Raw genomic sequence first — 21,478 nt, 5'->3', positions numbered from 1 at the left:
ACTCTGTGCAGCTTGGGACGGTTTCTCATCAACACCTTTGGTGGTTCCATGAAATTCCGGAGTAAGAACGGGAGCTTTGAGGATGGATTTGGACTGTGGTTAATGTCAACAGTCTGCTGCACTGACTCAGGATACAGTTTCGCTTCTGATCATCATCACTGCACCCCGCAACATTGTATATCTGCTTCAAATGGACATTTAGTGCAACCCAGATGAGGATGGGTTCCCTCTTGAGTCTGGTTCCTCTCAAGGTTTCTTTATGCCGTCTCGGGGAGTTTTTCCTTGCCACAGTCGCCACCGGCTCGCTCATCAAACTTACTTGTAAAGAACATCTTCACTTTTAATCACCAAATTATCTGTATACTATACAAATAAACGAGTTAAACTGATCCCGATTTTTGATTTTATAGCAGCAAAAAATGTGCAAATTTGAAACAGTGACACTACAAATATATACAACACAAAAAAACTAAAGATGAACAATAGCAGTAACACTGTCAAACAATCAAAAATTGCACTAGGTGACATTTCACAGCTTAAATTGTTGTTATTGCACAAAAATGTAGACAATTAATAAATTATTACACAAACAGAATAAAATTAAACAAAAATAAAAAAAATGAAATAAAGATAATATGTATGCCGTGGTGCAGAAACAGTTCCATGCGTGCAGGTGTTTAACCCCTCAGGCAAAGCAAAAGCGATTCTGTCAAACCCTCTAATGCACCCGTTTCATTTAGCATTAAAAATGCATGAGTCTTTTCTTCAACTATTTATCTTTGTCAATGAAAACAGGCGTATGAAAGAGCACCCATTATCAATCTCACACACCTCTAACCACTGACAGGGGCCTCTGGAGATGAAGTGACGGACACCAACACTCTTCGTCTTCCTCTTGTCTTCTTCTCACCCCACCTTGCTGATCTCAGCTCGTCTGCTCTGCCCTCATCCGACATCGATGCCGTGTTCTGCTCTGCAGTATAAAAACGACTGGGGAGAAATATAGAGAGAGATGAAGGAGAGTGGCCATTAACAGAAGGCAATCTATCTGGTAATAGAAATCATTACAGATGCATCATGAATAAATAATGTGTCCTTTCTTTCTCTCTCTCTACCCCCCCCCCCCCCAACCCCACCCCCTGTTCTATCGCTCCTCTCTGTCCATTCACTTCTCAGCAGGGATTCCTCTGTTCTCACCAAATTCTGCAGAGGAGGAACGGATGGAGATTTAATTTGAATCCAATCTAACCGATGAGGCGAGCGAGGAGAACTCAGTCTGCTGCTGGAGAGGGTTAGAGGGGAAACGAGGAGAGCAGAAAAGGGTCAGAAGAAGATGGTTTTGTAAAAGGAGTCATTTTTTCAGTCAGTCTGGGAGGATGTGGGATTTCTGTTTCTTCTTCTCAGTTTCTCCTTGTATTAGTGGAATTATTAATAGTAGCATTTTTTTATTTTCTGGGAAGACAAAAAGAAAGAGAGATAAGGAAAGAAAAGGAAAGGATGGAAGAAAGACATGAAAGAAAGAAAGAAAGAAAGAAAGAAAGAAAGAAAGAAAGAAAGAAAGAAAGAAAGAAAGAAAGAAAGAAAGAAAAAAGAAAGAAGGAATAAAGCAAGGAAAGAAGTGAAAGGAAAAAAAGAAATAAAGAGAAGGAAGACATGAAAAAAGAAATAAAGGAAAGAAAGGGGAAGGATGGAAGAAAGCCATGGAGAAAGAAAGAAAAAGAAAGAAAGAAAGAAAGAAAGAAAGAAAGAAAGAAAGAAAGAAAGAAAGAAAGAAAGAAAGAAAGAAAGAAATATGAGGAAGGAATTAAAGAAAAATTAAAGAAAGAAAGAAAAAATTTAAGAAAGAAGGAAGAGGAAGGAAGGAAGGAATATAAACAGAAAATGTGAGAGAGGAAGGATGGAATAAAGTAGTAAAAGAAGAAGGGAAGGGAGAGAGAGAGAAAGGAAAAAGGAAGGAAGGAAAGGAGAGAGAGAGAGAGAGAGAGAGAGAGAGAGAGAGAGAGAGAGAGAGAGAGAGAGAGAGAGAGAGAGAGAGAGAGAGAGAGAGAGAGAGAGAGAAAGGGTTGGAAGTAAGAAAGTAAAGAGATAAAAAAATTATATTGTGGGAAAGAAAGAGTTAAAGAAAGGAGTGAAAAGGGAGAAAGGAAGGGAGAGAGAAGTGAGGGAAGGAAAAAAAAGAAGGGGAAAAGAACAGAAGGAAGGAAAGAAGGAAGGGGGGAAGGATGAACATGGTTATTATAATGTAATTTGATGGTCCTGAGTGGAAGAACATGGATGTATAAAAAAGGGTATAAAAAACCCTATACTGCAGATGAATTCTTCATTCTGATTGGTCAGAAAGTGTTCATACATTTCATTAACATTTTTTTGGAACTCACAACTGAATGAAGAATACATGAGGAGCTTCAGAAACTTAAAAAAAACAACCTTTGAGACTTTGACCATGGTGGGAGTGTTGCTGACAGACTGGCTGAGAATCTCCCAGCATGTTCTCCTAGTATCTCCACAGAAATAATTAAAGACTCCTACAGACTGGTCTGCAACACAGTAGATATCAGATGAGGCATGTGAAAACAACTTGAGGTCAGAGCAGAACATCCATGCAGGTTTGAGCTACAGCAACTGAAAAAATCACTCTTTACAACTAGGATGAGCTGCATCTCAGAATCTCAAACCGGATGGACATCAGGTTCTTCTCCCGTCGGCCCAGAACAGGAATCAGAAACCACGCTGGAGACACAAGTAAATAATAATACTTAGTTTTTATCCCAATCTCAAGTTCTGTCGCTTTACATCAGTTCATCAATGATTAAGGAGAAGAGAACAGTGCTGGAACTTTCGGTGAGCTGTTTACATTTTCCCACTTTGTGTTAATTACTTCTTTATAGCTTTTGTGCTAGAAATGATCTCACCGAGATGCACTTAAGTGCTTTCCATTGTTTCGGTGGCATCGGGAGAGGAAATGCTGCTGTCAGAGATCATTAAGCTGGAGGTCAGACGTGCAGCACGTCACTGCCTCGCGGCCAAAACGCCATTATTTTCCATAAATCACTTCGAGAATTCGCAAACGTTCTCTCGACTTATTTGCACCCATTTAAACGCTATTGTGAGTATTTAATAATGTAAAGACCAGTGTTTGTGCAAAGTTTAATACTCTGCTGAGTTACAGTGTGACACTGTGATAAATGGGGACCTGCGTCCGAGACAAACCCACTTCTCATTCCAATCCTAACGTATAATGCATAAAGGAATAAACACCAGTGAACATTACACCACGCGTAAAGAGCAGTTCCTAATTGTGATGTTAATCGGCTGTGGATTTTCATCTGTTCTCCAGACGGTTGTTCTGCCATATGGAAGACATTAAATCTTTTTTTTTTCTTGTATCATAATAAAAAAAAGGTGACGTTCGGAGCACACTGCAGCATCTGTTTGCAAAAACCGAGAACAAAGAACATGTCAAACAGCAACTGGTCCACATCCAGGACCTATATCTCACTCTGAGCTCCAGGTTGATACTACACGCAGGTTTAAAAGCCGAAAAAGTCAAAACAAACATGATGATAATAATAATAATAACTCGCCCGGGCCTTTCCTTTGACCTAGTGTGGATATTTCAACCACGCCACACCTCTTCTCCTTCATTTGGAAGTAGCGAAGAGGAGTGTAGTCTTTCAGTCTGTTGCAGATAAAAGCAATCCCTCCACTGACTGTAATTAAATTGAGCTCTACTTTGGACAATGGAACTAAAGAATTATGGCAGGCTGTGATGAGAAAATCCGTTACATCGCAGCTAATGGAGGCTCCACCACCCTCTTTAATGAAGAGCTTCTCCTGCAGGCAGGAATTAGATGAGTTAGTAAAAGTGTTTGTATGCAATCACTGTTTTTGTTTTTCTTTTTAACCACTATATATATACACAGAATGTAACGTGTGTCTTACAAACAAATCTGATATGCTGAAACATGCAGCTACACTCGGGGGACAAATTATTGGGACACCTGAGTTTTCCAGCCAGATGGTCGAGTTCTTTGCCAAACGGTTCCCACAAAGGTTGAGGCACGCAATTGTATAGGACGCCATTGGATGCTGTAGCCTTGAACGAGGAGACTCAAACCTGCTCCATCATCACAATGCCCTGTACACAAAACCAGCTTCATAAAGATCTGCTTTACATGGGTAGGAGTTGAGGATCTTCTATTGATCATATGAATTGTAATCCTGACTGCACCCCAGGCCTCCTCACCTCACCTACACTAGAACCTGACTTCACTAACACCCTCGTGACACAAATCTCCACAAAATCTAGTTGAACACCTTCCCAGAAGAGTGAAGGTTAGAAAATGGAGACTAAATGTGAAATGGGACTTTTAAAAAGATCTGACACTCGTGTGTGTTGTTACTACAGGAAGATGTTAGAACAGTGCAGGACTATAAAGTCAAGTCAAGTCAAGTCAAGTTTATTTGTATAGCGCTTTTCACAACAGACATTGTCTCAAAGCAGCTTTACAGAAAACAACAGTGAAGGTGAATGGTGTGCGTTTGTTCCTTGATGAGCAGCCGTGGCGACAGTGGCAAGGAAAAACTCCCTTAGATGATATGAGGAAGAAACCTTGAGAGGAACCAGACTCAAAGGGGAACCCATCCTCATTTGGGTGACATCAAGAGTTTGGTCATAAATCTTTCAACAATACAGAACAATTTGTGATCATCATAGATCCAGCATCAGCTTCTCCATGCCAGGGCCTTTAAACACTCGGCATCTACTTCTCCATGATCATCCATAGGTCCATAATCTTCACGAGGTGGGACGTGACTGGAGCTGTCCAAACCTCAGGATGCCTCGGGATGGGGAGAGAAAGAGAAGCAGTGGAGAGGAATTAGCGTAGCTGCTGTTCATGATATTAACAGCACAAGTTGATAATGTGCATGTGATCAGATGTTCTGGAGCACAAGGTTGTGATGTGATGTGTGTGATGTGTGTTATGTGTAGGCTTTGCTAAAAAGATATGTTTTTAATCTACACTTAAACTGGGAGAGTGTATCTGAACCCCGAACACTGTCAGGAAGACTATTCCAGAGTTTAGGAGCTAAATGTGAAAATGCTCTACCGCCTTTAGTGGACTTTGCTATTCTAGGAACTACTAGAAGCCCAGAGTTTTGAGATCTCAGGGAGCGTGACGGATTGTAGCGTGTTAAGAGACTGGATAGATACATGGGAGCCAAACCATTTAGTGCTTTATAAGTGAGTAGCAGTAGTTTGTAGTCTATTCGAAACTTAATAGGAAGCCAATGTAGGGACGATAAGATTGGGGTTATATGATCGTATTTTCTTGACCTAGTAAGAACTCTTGCTGCGGCATTCTGAACTAACTGAAGCTTGTTTATTAATGATGCAGGACATCCACCTAGTAATGCATTACAGTAGTCTATTCTAGAGGTCATAAACGCATGGACGAGCTTCTCTGCATCAGATATAGATAACATATTTCTTAGCTTAGAAATATTTCTAAGGTGAAAGAAGGTGGACGTACAGTCAGAAAAAAAAAAAGCCGGACATTTTCTCGTTAATCAGGAAGAAGAATTCAACACATGCTTTTTAATTACTGTAATAACCGTAATACCGCTCGTCTCATTAGCAGCTGTGTCCACGGCAGCTAAGTTAGTGCTTTGGAGATTTACACAAGTACCTGCTCAATTCTTCATTTCCTTCCTGTGAGTATCAATTTGTCAAAGAGGCATCAATTTGTTAATGAGAACAGAAGCAGCCTCATAAGAACCAAAAAAATACAAATAAAAAATGAATTGTGAAGATGAGAGGAAGCGCCGGCGTTACAGAATAGCTGTAATGTATTTCTTCACGGCAGAATTGTCTCGGTGTGTCTGATTCCACCATCAGGAGATTGATCAGGAGCCCTAAACTGAGAATTAGCCGACTATTTGAGGCTTTGAATTTAATTATGCTATCGTTATCATACAATTAGTCACGTAAACATTTGAAACATGTTTAAACATAACAGTGTCATTTAAAACATTTGTAGATCTCTAGGTAACATGTTTTGGATCAGAAGGTTATGTGTTCAAATCCGACCAGCATTAAGCTGCCACTGCTTACCCTCTGGACCCTTGAGCAAGGCCCTTCACCATCACCTGCTCAGATAAATAGAAGGAAATCTGCTGAATGCCATAAATAAAATGTAATATAATGTAATACTGGTCTTGAAAATACTTGGTATTGATTTGAAAACAAGTGATAAAAATAGGTGGAAAATACCACTCCTTCATAGAGCAGAGGTCCATAACCACCGGCTCTCGACCCAATACCCCTATAGATGTCTTAAGGGCAGTTGACAAGCTCCAAACCAAAGGGTGATATGTGAAGACTAGCTGATGAGTCACACCTGAAATGAAGCACCAGAAATTGCATAGCTTATTCATTGAATATGAAAGTTTGGAAACCCCTGTCCTACAGTATACATCCCACAACCCTGGTTATACCACATCACCTGCTGTGCTCTACTGAGCTTTTACACCTAATCAAATTTAGCACATTATGATGTGTATTTAGGATTGGGGATGGATTGGGGATGGTTAATGTTACACATCCTCATGTTCTGGGATCCATTTGCATTGTTTTGCTCGGTTTCATTGTGTACCTGAATTTTACAGCAAAACTATTTATATTTATCACAGGAAACAGGAAGTGACAGTCTCGGTTTTTTATTGTCTGTAACAATTTATATAACGTGGACCAAACCTGTGAAAACAACCAAGATGTTTGTTTTGTTTTGTTTTTATCACCAACATAACAAGCTAAAACAGCATGTTTCCTGCAACCTGTCAATGTGCGATCATTTGTCAATCTGTTCAGCTTGTCATCTAACCCAAACTGGTACATTTCTCGGGTACAGCACTATACCAGCACTAACAGGGTCCAAATCCCTGTTAGATAATCAAAGCAGCAATACAGAAGGACAGTCATGCATTTCATCTTGCCCATTAAAACCCTGAGTCTTATACACCTTAGGAATCTAAAATTCATCCCAAATGGCTCACACCTCCTTTGAATGCTGTACACGCAGTAAAATAAGTGTTTGTACACCCCGTGTAGAGCACTACAGGCCACTAGAGAACCATCCTGGGATTCAGTCATGCTTTGATTCACCTAGGATGAGTCGTTTTAGAAGGCCAGGTGGAAGGACTGAAGCAGAACATGGCAGTGTTTGTGTAAATGGAATCTGACTTGTGCTGCTGTCTATGCAGAGGATAAAGGTATGAGTAGATTTGGGCGCTTGGAAGCTTTTAACTTGTTTGGCTGAGTTTCATATTTCATTTATCACTCTGAACTCTCTAAGCCTCACTCAGACTCCCACTGGCTCGTATGATTCTGCAAACTTTGGGCTTTACTCTACATATAAGATCTCTGGGCATCATGAAGGACCATTGGGAACCCGGTTGAAATCGATCGCACAGAAACTGAAATGAATTAGAAACATAAATGGGATAAAATGCACCACTGAGAAACAAATATAAGTGGAACCAAAGTTTTCTGTTTGTTGAAATGTACACAGAGCAAATTCTGTGCATTAGAACCTGAAAAGATGTGGGAGTGTGCTCCTGGAAATTTGTGCTTATTCAACCACAAGGGTGTTAGTAATGGTAGTGATGTAGATGAGCTGAAGAGCATTGTCAGCATTAATCCCAACAGGGTTGAGGGTCAGAGCTCTATAGCAGATCTTCCACTCCAACTCATACAAAGCAGATCTTCATGGAGCTGGTTTGTACACAGGAGCATTGTCATGCTGAAACAGGCTTGGATCTCCTACTTCGAGTGAAGAGAATATTTTATGCTACTACCTCCAAAGATCTCCTATACACTTGTCTGCCTTCAACTTTGTGGTAACAGTTTGTGGAAGAATCACATATGACTGAAAAAGTTCCGTTTTTCTGTGGATTTGCACCATCTAATAATACCATCTGTAATTATAAAAACTGTCCTCTTCTCCTTCCAGGACTCACAATCTATTCATACTAAACTGGCTGCTTTGTCTTTATAAGCTGTAATGATTTACACTCTGCTGTCAGCCAGAAGAGTCTGGTTCCTCACAAGGTTTATCACTCGTGTCATCTCAGGGAGTTTTTCCTCACCACTGTCATCCAGTTTGTTCAATGTGAACTTGAATTGTATTTGTTATCTTCAAGCTGTTGACTCTGTTGTCATTCTGTATACAGTTTATCCATCTATTGGGTATTTCACAGTGCATTGTTCTGTTGCATAGTGACTCTGATTTATTCTGCAAAATCTGGTTGGAGGAATCATTATGTTAAAGAAATAAATATCTTATCCTTCTGTTTTTATTAGAAAATCCTACTCGTATATATAGGAAACAGTTTTATTTTTTGGTTTTGGGATGAACACTACAGGGAGACAGAGGTTTGATAGAATGTGTAAATCTCTTTCTCTTCTTTTTTTGTTTTTTTGTTTTTGTTTTTTTACAATCGTTTCAATCTTTTCTATAGAGAGCCATATTTTGTAGGACATTTCCTCAAATAACTTTTCGCCCAGACTGCATCATACATAGGATTAAAACAGATTTTGAGTACTTAAGAAACCTGGAGATTGTGGGACTTATGAACAAAAGTGAGTGGACACCTGGCCATAAGATTGGTATGTGCTTCTTATTAAACATCCAGTTCTCCTTTAGAAACTCGAGCTGCAGGATGGAGTGAAACCTTTACCAGCTTCTATTTGTTCATGAAGCGCTCTATGTGTGTATGTGTCTATGGTAAGTGGTAAATGTCCTAAAAAATAAAAAAATCAAGCGAATAAGAAACAAAGCAGTTTCTTCATTCATGCATTTCTCCCTGACCTGCAATCTCCATGTCGTTTGTCTGGAAATGGGGCATGCTTAGTTGCTTTCCGAGGGAATCTGCTGCACAGATCCCAGAGAGCACGCTTTAAGGAGAGTGCTCCTGCTCCTCGTAGTTCTGGCCTTCTTTTGCTCAGGCAAAGCGGCGTTTGAGGACCTGGGGCTTGCAGTCGGGTCCAGCATTCTGTCACAAGGTTCGGAAACACATCAAGACGATTTCTTACCCTTGCTATGAGATCACTCAGCTCCACCGCTCTTCCTTTGAGAAGGGTTGTGGGATGGAACTCTGTGAGTCTTCAGAGACAGCTGCTTCACCCAGTCCCCTTCAAGGACCTATTAGAGGTAGTGACCCATGCCAAGCCATGCTTGAGATAGATTGGCCGGCCAATCAGCAGCAAGCTCGCCTGTCCAGTAAGCTTGTGAGCACTTTCTGCAACCTGCGTCACTGATTCCATGCCTGGGTCTGCCCTTCTTTTTTTTGGACCTTCACATCGAGGTGTCCAGGTCATAGGCGAAACCTTATTTCACCCTCCCCTTTAAAAAAAACCCCAAAAAAGTGTGTTCACATCTTACATGCCTCGGGTTGTAGAGATGCTGACAAGCGATCTCTCCCGGGGTGCTTTGTCATCCCTAAAAACCCTGGCGCTGCCCACCGAGTCCCTTCAAACTACCTCGGCACTGGTGGGCAAGGCTTATGCCTCAGTAGATTAAGCCACAGGCTGTCTGCACAATTTGGCTGTGCTGCAGGTCTATCAGGCTGACCCTCTACGGAAGCTAGACGCGGAGTCACGTTGGGTGGTCTGGAAGCCAGAGCTTTGCTATGCAACAGACTTAGCTCTTAGGGCATCTAAAGAGACTGTTAGGGCCATTGGCCGGTCCATAGCCGCTCTTGTGTCTACTGAAAGACACTTGGTATCTCCCATGTTGCTCTTGTGGGGCTGCTTGGCAGGCACAGCCCAAACCACAACCCTGCACCTCCAGCATCATGAGGTGCAAAAAGCAGAGCATCGCGACTCACACTGCCCCTGCTAGGGATTCTGTGCGACGCTCAAGGCCAAAGCCCTGTGAGCTAACGGGTTTAAAGACCTTCACCTTCATCAGGGGAGCTGATACAGGACAATCTGGGGACTCCCGCAGGAAGCAGTGCTGTGCCCCTCAGTATACTGGTTCGTTAACCCTACCACTTTGAGTGCTGAAGGACATTATTAGCTCTAGCGAATGCACTCTTTGGTTCCACCTGGTATCGTAGCAGACTTGGAGGGTTTGCCACCTTGCAGGAGGCCCCTAGAGTTGCCCGAGGGCGTAAGCTCTGGCTCTAGGTATACCAGAGGTCAGTCTTGAGAGACTGATTACTTAAAGAGACAATCTAGCAGTCTTGAGATTCTGCCAGTGTCATGGTGGTTCTTGGCTGATGCACAGGAGCATCGTCATGCTGGAACAGGTGTGCAAATGCATTTATACCCATGGTGATTCAGTATGATTTTGAGAATTAGGAGGATCCTGGAGAACTTGAAGGAAACTCACATGGATGTAGGCAGATGTGGTTTATACAAAGACACTGGAGCTGTACATTGTCTGGTTCTTCATCTTTAATCAGGCTAACAGTGATTTGCATTGTCCCTACACCACTAGATCTCTGTAGTCTAGACAAGTTTCATTCTGACCACCTCATGATCATATTTTTTGTCTTTTTGTTTGGCTTAGATCCAGAATTTATCCAAAGCGACATTCAGTGGGTTTTTCCAGACTGCCAGGAAGGTCATTCTTTTGGAGTCGAAGTTCATCAGAGCTACACTGCCACACATATAAACCCTGCTAAGTGTCTCATGAGACTGCCAAGAAGGTCAATCCTCCAGTGTCGAACACCATTAGAGCTCTGCTTGAAACCAGAAACCGTCCTGATCTTCTAGAAGGACTGTACACATCGTGGCCCTGATCTCCTTCATCAACCATATAATTATATGAAAAACACTGAAAATGCTTCAGGTTACTGTATTTTTCGCTGAATACCAGCCCTGGGGAAGCAGTTGTGAAGTGAATCAGAGTGAGTGCTGATCTTCTCAGGTGTGATTATAATCACGATAAAAAAAAAAGGCCCAGATCTCGCAAGTCCAGATACATCAGCAATCTCGCACTGAGAGGTCTGATAACCGCCTGAGACTGCAGGTGGACTGATTATAGAACCGGTTACACTGTATAGCACACGATGCCTTGCAGTTTCTATTTCTTTTCTCTTTCATATGGTGTTTTGTTTGTTTTCTCCTTTGTTTTTGAACCTTGTTGCTCTTTTCTGTTTTCAGCCCATTTCCTTCTAGATATTTTCAAAGCTGGTGAATTATTAATGCTCTCTCTCTCTCTCTCTCTCTCTCTCTCTCTCTCTCTCTCTCTCTCTCTCTCTCTCTCTCTCTCTCTCTCTCACACACACACACACACACACACACACACACACACACACACACACACACACACACACACAGATCGGAGGCAGCTCTTGCACTTGTAGAAATCAAGTGACCAAAAATATGCGACGGACCTCATTTCTATTTTATATTACAGTACAATACACTTTTATCCAAAACATTAGGTATCTGCAGATCGACTTCCTTTTTAGTTTTGTGGCTCGTCTTCCTGAAGGCTCTTCACTTCAACACAGCCAATGACTCGAGGAATGTAGTAATCGATCCAACCATCATTTTAGTTTACCTCACACACCTCCACCCCCCCCAACCCCCCCCCCCCCATCCTCACCTAATTCTCACTTATACAGAATCTTGATGGTTCTTCAATGATCTCGCTGCAAAAGCTGCATGAACTTCCACAGTTGGTGCTACCTATTATTGTCTCGATCCAAATGTATTTACAAGATGTGATTAATTAAGTCTGGGCTGATAAAAAAAAAGATCAATAGTAATAAGATTTATAAAGCCTATTATTTCATGATTCAATTACATTTAAATGAAAAACAAAGTTTGAGTTAGTTAGCAGTGTTTCCATGGCTGTGCATGTATATCGCTATGGAGACACGGGTCTGAGTGCATGTATGGGTGTGTATTATATTTAAACTGGATTCACTGTAAGTGCAGTCTAATTGTTAATCCCGTTGAGGAAACAGGACAACTATAAATACCACTGTAACCGAATCCTTCTATTTTCAGTGCAACTCAATAAGCCACGTGGGCCTTTCTATTCCAGCAGCATGCGTTTTGTGTGTGTGTGTGTGTGTGTGTGTGAGAGATGGATGTGAGGAGGTGGTTGCATGGGGAAAGGTGTAAAATGGGCAAAGTGTCCTCTTTATAAACGATAATCGGTCGAGTGTCGGCTCGCCGTATTCAGCTTTTGTTTCATTCGTTTGTATATAAGCTCTGAGTTTTAACTTGTAACTCGGTCAAGGCAAACCTTAACAAAACTCAAATAATGCATCCTAAGGAGAATCTGTTGGTTCCATCAGTGACAGTTCAGGTACATTTTGTATAGAAAAATGTATCAGGACACCAGATTTTTCCAAACTGTTTCCACAACGCTGGAGGCACACAATTCAGACGTCTTTGAATGCAGTACACCTGAACTTGGAAACCCAAACCTATTCCAGCATGGCAATGATCCTGTACACACAGCGAGCTCTATGAAGATCCTTCCCATTATTAACTCAGATTAAAAACTGGGATTGAATCCATTTTTACCAGGACTTTTAATGTTACAGGTATAAAAAAGGATAAGTGTAGAAATGTAGAAATGCAGTTTCCACTCCTTTAAATTGGTTCTTTTATTTTATAAACTCAAAAGTCTCGGTTTGACTTGAACGCCCCTTGTAGTAATAACAAAGAATGTATGTTGAGAGGTTAATAATTATATATTAAATAACTAAAATAAATTAAATAAAACCAAGATCAGTGTTTCTCATCCCACCAGTGCTGCTGTATGAGCTTGAATGGTGCATCCTATGAAACTAGCGCCCTCATGGCTAGTGAGTGAATGTCAGCTTGTCGGCATTTCTTTCCATCAGCAGATCACCATGTACATGTGCTTTTTTTCTTTGTAATGTCTGAGCAGCTGAACAGGAAATCCCAACTTTTGAAAATGAGTCATGCTCTCTGGGTGGGATGGATGGTGTACACTCTCTCTCCCCTACCAATCACAGCGAGACCAGCTCCTCATGGGCGTCTGTAAAATCAGGTATAGGGAAGAGGATGGATGGTGCTTTCCTCAGACTGCATTCTGCTGCTCGGTGATGTGGCAGGAATAGCAGTTGTTGCTGGCAGGCTTCATGCGTCTCTAAGGAAGCATATGCTATAACTGTGTTGTCTGTCCTGCCACCTGGTGCATTGTTGTTTGGATCAGCTTTTTGTCTACTAATTTTGTAAGTGATTGATGATTTAGGTAGTCCTTTACTCTATAGCTTTTGGCTCCTGTCGCTCACACTACAGCAAAACAGAAGGTCCTGCCTAGAAGCTGAGACAATTTTGCTCAGTTCCAGTTAATCAAAAACTGAGTTATTCGGAGAAACTTTGTTTGGTTCTGTGATTATGTAGGCTGTCTGGACTATGCACAAAGCCGTAATCACTGACTCAAAGTCAGAAATCAAGAAAATGGAGAGCAAAAGACGGGAGCAATTTAAGTTCCGTGTTGATGACTAAAATAATTTTTTCCATCCACCCACTTATCCTTTACAGCAAAGCTACCAATGATTCCTCTGAGACACATAAAGCCAACACTGCATCTTTCTGACGGGTAGAAAAGCACACTTTAAGGGAAGAACTTACTGCCCTATTTATTATACATCGGCTAGCTAGACTTCTTTGCTCTGATCAACAGACAGGAGACGAATGCATGGACAATTCTGAAATCTTCACCTATGAATTGGAGCACCTGAATTTTCCAGCTATATGTGGTTCCTTCCCAAACTGTTACCACCAAGTTTGAGGCACACGAATGTGCAGGACGTCTTTGGATGCATTAGTATAAAACTTTCCCAAACCTCTGCTCAAAGCCAGCTCCATGAAGATATGCTTTACATGGGTTAAAGTCGAAGATCTCCTACTCTAGAGCTCTGACCCCAAACCTATTGATGGGTGTGAATGCGGACTGCACCCCAGGCCTCCTCACCTCCCCTACATCAGTACCTGACCTGTCTGAATGAGCACAAATCTGCACAAAATCTAGTGGAACATCATTTTCAGAAGAGTGGAGCTTATTATAAGAGTAAATAAAGACTAAATCTGAATGTTTATAAAGAAGCACATACCACATTTTATGCACATTTATGAAAAAACAATCCATGTAGCACCAATAAATGTTTTTTTAGGATCTACAGCTGAGGCTTTCTTTTCTCCTTCAGAAACAAGATCCCTGAGTGTACTCACTAAAATGATGTAAAAAAGCAAGACTTGTACTCTACTGCACTGTATTTAGTTTTACCGTGGTGGTGAAGCGGGTGGTGTGATCACTTCACATCTCTACGCTCACCGTTCGATCCTGAACTCAGGTTTCCGCTTCCCATGTTCACGTCGTGTCAGTGTGGGATTCCACCAGGTTTGATTCTAACTCACAAAAGTCCTCTTGTAGGTGGATCTGGACAAACCCATTGGAGTAAATGAAAGCGTTTGTGATGTCATCCAGGGTCTCGACCATCATGTTCCCAGGACGTTCCAGGACTTTGGATTGCTGCTTTGACCAGGATCAATGAATAATTATACATGGAAAAGGTTCATGAGTCTGGCTACTGTTTGGTGTTGACGAGGAAAAATCGTTTTCAGAATCGAATCTGCACTGTTTGCATTTTGTGTGAAATCTGCTTTTCTTACCCCCTTCTTTTTTAGCCCGCTGCAGGACACAATGCATTTACGAGTTAAGTATTAGATGGATGAATAAGTATATGAGAGAGACAGAAAGTCAGTGTGAGAGAGAAAGAGAGAGGGACAGAAAAAAGACATAGGGAGGGGGTTGAGCAAGCAAACGAGAGAGAACAAGAGACAGAAGCAGTGCAGGAGAGGAACAACACAAGCGGAGGAGAGGAGTGGAGAGAGAGAGAGAGAGAGAGAGAGAGAGAGAGGGAGAAGCGAGGAGGACTAAGCATTACAATCACTTCTTCTCTAGCCAGCGTTTGCTATGCTGAGACAACTGCAGAGGATCGTTTCTTTCTTGCCGGTCTGTTTCTTCATCTTTTCTTTTTTTTTTTCACTTTCTGTCACCTGCTTTCTGTCACTCAGGACCCATCATCCTTTCAAGATCCTCATAATGCGAGGTAATTATGATCCTTATTAAGCTCCAAAATAAATTAGAGATGCCTGTGAGACCTTTGAGTTTTAGAGCATGCTGACTGCTCAGAACTTCATTATGGACCCAGACTTTTTAACCACGTCTTGTTCGTTTTATCACTCTGAGATGTATGAGATACATGGAATATCGAGGGGATATCGAGCTACAAGCAACAAGCTAGACCTAGATTATACAGTAGATGTTATAAAAATACATCAGCAATATCAGGATAAAAATAAGCAGTTCATTTTATTCCCAAATTGGACGCCACAGATATCAGTCTATGTTTTGTTTCCTGAACTGATATATTAACTCTGAAATGAAGTTAATGCTCTTCTTGGTGTACTTCTCAGAGGAAGTAAACTGATATTGATTTTTGATTGTGTGAGCCTGTGATAGATGTACTGGATTGAGGCTGGGTTGTTCGTGTTCTTCATGATGCGATATGCCAGGAGGAGAAAAAAAAAAAAAAAAAATCAAGTGTTGCATGCATGCTTCTAGTTTTAATCTCAGCTGTCATGCTGGGAGGTATTTGTTCTCCCAGTGACTTTTGTTGACCCAGCAACATGAAGTTTGTAATTAAATTGAGACGCTTAGGAAATAATATGTACGGAATGGTACAGTATGTTAGTTAATGACCTTCTAAAAGTAAAACAACCTAGTGTTTGTGTAGTGACCTTTTTCCACAGAAGTACTATTGCTTTATATTTATATGCCTATTTACATGGATAATTTAGAGATTTTTAAGTTAAGATAAAACCCAAAAATAATACTCTTTTGAAAGTCTTCTGAAACGGTCTAATGATACTTATCCAACTTTGAAGCTTGTTTATCCAAAGACGACTAGGTCCAAACCGCAGCGTCGAGGCTTCCACATCCAGAGCTGTACAATATCTGAGCCCTTGTTGTGTTTGTTCTGACAGGGACATTAAGGAATTTGCCGTATATGGAATAGAGGCATCTGCGATCTCGAGATCTTCATTCAAAAGTCTCGTCGACCATCGCTGAAATCGAGTAACCACTTAAGCTTCACTTGCAAGGGAGGGGAGCCACTTCAGCATCAAAGCTCTGGAGCAAGAACGAGAGAAAGAGAAAGAGTGAGAGTAAGAGCGGTAAAGCGTGATTTGCCTATCTTGCATTTTCAGAGACCATCATCACAATTTAATACGAATTTGAAATCGCCTTGTGTCAGCCAGAGACACTCGGCTTACCATAAAATGGTTTTATGAAGAGGAACTTGCAGTGAAAAAGGCCCTGAGGAGGGAATTTGAATGGACCCCAGGTCTGTTTGAAGGGCCTGTTTTCTTTGGGTTACAGACACAATGTGATGTTAAATGGCATAAGATGTATCCTCGCTAGTCCAGTGGGACTGTCGCAAGGTTTTTTTACCTAAAGATGATGATGAAATTTGACTGAAACCTCAGAGGAGTTAAATGGACAGACAGGCTGGAATAAAAAAAGCTTTAGCTGAAAATAAAACCAAACCTACAGCTTGAATGATTAGTTTGAAAGGCAGTTTTGTTCCTCTTACTTGAAGAAAGCTTAGAGAGATCACCTCAGGGTCAAACACCATTTTCTGGACTCTCAAATAATCTTCAAAAAACTCAGCAAACAGAAATGGCTGCCGGAGTCGCGACATGGTTACCCTTTGCCCGGGCAGCAGCGGTTGGCTGGCTTCCTCTGGCCAAAAAGACCATGCCCAAACCTCCTGTCGATAAGAAGAGCCGCAGCGATGAGATCCTGATAGTTAACGTGAGTGGGATTCGATTCCAGACGTGGAAAAATACCCTGGACCGGTATCCTGACACGTTGCTAGGAAGCTCTGAAAAGGAATTCTTCTACAATGAAGATACTCAGGAATATTTCTTTGACAGGGACCCGGAGATGTTTCGTCACATCCTGAACTTCTATCGCACAGGAAAGCTGCACTACCCCCGGCAGGAGTGCATCCAAGCTTTTGATGAGGAGCTGGCATTTTACGGCATTGTTTCGGACATTATCGGGGACTGCTGCATGGAAGAGTACCGTGACCGCAAAAAGGAAAACCAGGAAAGGCTGGCTGAGGACACAGAGGCCGAGATGACAACGGACCTCCCTTTACCTCCAAACAGCACGTCTCGAGAACGCTTATGGAGAGCTTTCGAGAATCCTCACACCAGCACCATGGCTCTGGTGTTCTACTACGTCACAGGCTTCTTCATCGCCGTCTCGGTTATCGCTAACGTAGTGGAGACCGTGCCGTGCCGGGCCCCCAAAGGCAGCTTGAAGGACTTGCCGTGTGGTGAGAAGTACACCATGGCCTTCTTCTGCATGGATACGGCATGCGTGCTCATTTTCACATTCGAGTACCTGATGAGGTTATTCGCCGCCCCCAGCCGCTGCAAGTTCATGCGCTCGGTGATGAGCGTCATCGATGTCGTGGCCATCATGCCCTACTACATTGGCTTGGTCATGCCCGAGAATGAGGACGTGAGCGGTGCTTTTGTTACGCTACGAGTCTTTCGGGTCTTCCGCATCTTCAAGTTCTCGCGTCACTCGCAGGGGCTTCGTATCCTCGGCTACACGTTGAAGAGCTGTGCCTCGGAGCTTGGCTTCCTCCTCTTCTCCCTCACTATGGCCATCATTATATTTGCCACAGTCATGTTTTATGCTGAAAAAGGCACCAAGGGAACCAATTTTACCAGCATTCCAGCCTCCTTCTGGTACACCATTGTAACTATGACAACGCTAGGGTGAGTGCATCTGTTTTCCTTTTTTGACTTTATATCAAATGTAACCGTGGACCAAATATATCTATCTATCAATAGATCGATGCAAATCAGTAATTAGTCAAATCCACATGCGATTCTTGCAAGAAGCCGATACAGACTTGCTGCAAAACTATTTTATAGCCCCTTCTGTAATAGTGACACCAGTTTTTTTTTTTACATATACACAAGTGGTACACACTTCCTCGAGGTGAAGTTTGCTGACTGTGTAGCAGCAGTTCAGGCTCTTGCGAAAAAAGGCGGATGAGATCCATTAAGGACTCTTAGGAAATTCCCCTGTGCCTAAATCCACTTAAAGCTTCATTTCTCATGCATGCTGCTGACAGTGTCCTTACATACAAGTTTTCTGGAAAGTTCTGCCGAGACGTATAAAGTGTTAGATACGGAGCATCAGGTATCACCTCAAAATAAGATGTACAGGTGAGAGAAAGATAAAAAAGCGATCTATTTGTTACAAAGAGTTTAATAACACATTCTGCAAAGAGATTCTCCTGTGTCACGTGATGCATTGAATTAGTTATTAATTCCATTATTTTTTATTACAAATATCAAATTATTTCCTCAAAAACAATCGCAAAATTGTTACTTTCTTATACACACCTGCCCAGGGGTAACATTTTCTCATCAACACCTGCACAGGGGTAACATTTCCTTATGCACACCTGCACAGGGGTAACATTTCTTCATGCACACCTGCACAGGGGTAACATTTCTTTATACACACCTGCACAGGGGTAACATTTCTTTATGCACACCTGCACAGGGGTAACATTTCTTTATGCACACCTGCACAGGGGTAACATTTCCTTATACACACCTGCACAGGGGTAACATTTCCTTATACACACCTGCACAGGGGTAACATTTCCTTATACACACCTGCACAGGGGTAACATTTCTTTATGCACACCTGCACAGGGGTAACATTTCCTTATACACACCTGCACAGGGGTAACATTTCCTTATACACACCTGCACAGGGGTAACATTTCTTTATGCACACCTGCACAGGGGTAACATTTCTTTATGCACACCTGCACAGGGGTAACATTTCTTTATGCACACCTGCACAGGGGTAACATTTCCTTATACACACCTGCACAGGGGTAACATTTTCTCATGCACACCTGCCCCTTTCTTATACACACCTGCACAGGGGTAACATTTTCTCATGCACACCTGCCCCTTTCTTATACACACCTGCACAGGGGTAACATTTTCTCATGCACACCTGCCCCTTTCTTATACACACCTGCACAGGGGTAATATTTGCCACATATTTTTTCACAAATCTACAAACATACACTGCCATTTTTGTAGCAATATTCCGTGGTGCTTTCTCTCTGCCTACAAGGACTTTCTTGTTAGCAGTCTTGGCACCTCTGTAACTATTCAGGATGGATTGGCAATGAATCAGAGTTTCTGTAAGACAGATAGCAGCAGCATTTCACATCCAAATCAGATCGTTTCCTAAACGTCAGAGGGCCCGCGTGGTGCTCGGCTCGGTGAGAGTAAACATGACAGCAGTCCGTTTAACATCCATATGGAGTAAATTACAGGAGCTTGTCACATTATTGCTGGTGATTAGCTACAGCACGCAGGAGATAGAAGATGTGTGTGGGCCGGAGAGGAGGTTTTTTTGCACTGCAACAGTAACATCTTTCAGAATGATGGATGGAAAGATGGAAGGAGAAAAACTTACACAACCGTGCCTTGCACTTGCCCTTTTGCTCTTATAATAAGCTCCACTCTCCTGGATGTTCTACTAGAGATTGTGGAGATTTCTACTCATTCAGCCACAGGTGTATTAGTAAAGTCAGGTACTAATGAAGATGAGGTGAGGAGGCCTCGGGTGCAGTCAGCGTCTCCTAATTCCAGTGACGTTAGAATTTTTTGCAACTGCATCCAAAGACATTGAATACAGTTGTGTGTCTTCATCTTTGTGGTAACAGTTTGGGGAAGAACCACATATAGGTGGAAAAGTCCCACAATTCTTTTGCCCATATTGTGTAGTTTGGGCAGAAGAAAAGCATTTGAATTGTACTTGTTACTAGGGGTTTAGCTGCAGCATTTACAGGTTTTAACTACTTGTTACAGTGACACAATATTCAAGGATTATAAAGTGCTTTTTTGTGTAGCGTTGGTGTGACTCAATTATTTGTGACTCCAACCTTGAATCTATTCAACAAGCTGTATTACATCCAGCATCATTATTAATATTTAACCCTGAATCTCATGGGCAGTTTCAGCAATACAAACACATGCATTGTATACAAAAGATAGAATCATGTACTGTACCATGGCATGAAATATACTGATCAGGGATCACATTATGACATTATGAGTGGTGAAGTGAATAACACTGATTATTTCTTCATCATGGTACCTGTTAGTGGGTGGGAAATATTATGCAGCAAGAGTACATTTTGTCCTCAAAGTTAGTGAGTCTTCAAAGAAGCAGGAAAAATGGGTGAGCGTAAGGAAAATTGCAGCTTTTGTGGTCTGCACTGGACAGAATCTACCAAAAGTGCTCCAAGGAAGGAACAGTGGTGAACCACTGAGGCTCATCGATGCACGTGAGGAGTGAAGGCTGGTCCGTGTGGTTCCGATCCAACAGACGAGCTCCTGTAGCTCAAACTGCTGAAGAAGGTTATGCTCTGGACTGTTTTGGCAGGAAAAGAGGAACAACACAATAGTAGGCAGGTGGATTTTCTATGTGTATATTTGTGCATGATGTTAGAATAAAAGCATAGAAAACTGTGAACACTGCGAAAGGAATGTGCCAATCTGGTGGGTGGACTCCAGACTGCAAAATTTGCAAAAATAGGAAATTAATAGCTATTTTAAAGACCATCCTGATCATGATTAAGCCTCAAACAATTCAAGGCTTTAATTAGATTATTATTCATTATTGTCATATTTGCCATCATTTTTTTGTTAATATCCTTCAAGCCATTACTGCTGAAATCTAAGCAGTGGTTTATTTTTGAAGCACATGGTCTAGAAACATCTATAAAGAACAGCAACCTCGTAGGCTTGAACCACACACAGGTAATTTCAATCATGTGGCTCTAGAAATGCCTGTTCAGCACGTGTATACTGTGCCTCTGGGTACAGACCATTTTCCCTGTTTGCCTATTGACATTTGTTTTTGGTTCATTCCGCGTGTAAATTACACTAGCATCACACACACATGCATATTCAAACATATTCCACTTTCTATCAGTCGGTGTTCTTAGACATACTATTTGGGTTGCAACGTTTTTAAGAACTAGGAGACCCAAAGCCAGCACCATGAAGATATAGTTTAATGGAAGATCTTGGGATAAACAAGAATGGCTGCACCTCAGGCCTCCTCACCTCACCTACATCAGAACCTGACTTTATTAACACATTGGCAAAATGAGCACAAATCTCCACAACTCCAAATCTAGCAAACATAAGAAGAGTGGATTTTATTATAACAGCAAATGGGGACTGAATATAGAATAAAAAAGTACATTCAAATATTATGGTGTCCATGTGTCCACAATTATTTGGATAAATAGTTTATATAGCATGTTAAAAATTGTTTATTTTTAAAGA

The 21,478-nt window shown here is 41.7% G+C and overlaps 1 protein-coding gene across 1 annotated transcript in view; it reads left to right on the top strand.

The window, feature by feature from the left end:
* The first annotated feature begins 14,409 nt into the window (after nucleotides 1–14,409).
* Nucleotides 14,410–21,478, top strand: part of kcnd1 (potassium voltage-gated channel, Shal-related subfamily, member 1) — a 98,634-nt gene continuing 91,565 nt past the window's right edge. The window contains exons 1-2 of the mRNA XM_083554933.1: nucleotides 14,410–15,111; nucleotides 16,049–17,857. Coding sequence (XP_083411059.1) covers nucleotides 16,743–17,857 — 1,115 coding nt within the window. The 5' untranslated portion in view covers nucleotides 14,410–15,111; nucleotides 16,049–16,742. The remainder of the gene's footprint in view (nucleotides 15,112–16,048; nucleotides 17,858–21,478) is intronic.

Source organism: Silurus aristotelis, assembly GCF_946808225.1.
Source record: "Silurus aristotelis genome assembly, chromosome: 11".
Lineage (NCBI taxonomy): Eukaryota > Metazoa > Chordata > Actinopteri > Siluriformes > Siluridae > Silurus > Silurus aristotelis.
The sequence above is the reverse complement of the archived record's forward strand: the minus strand, read 5'-3'. Positions and strand labels throughout refer to the sequence as shown.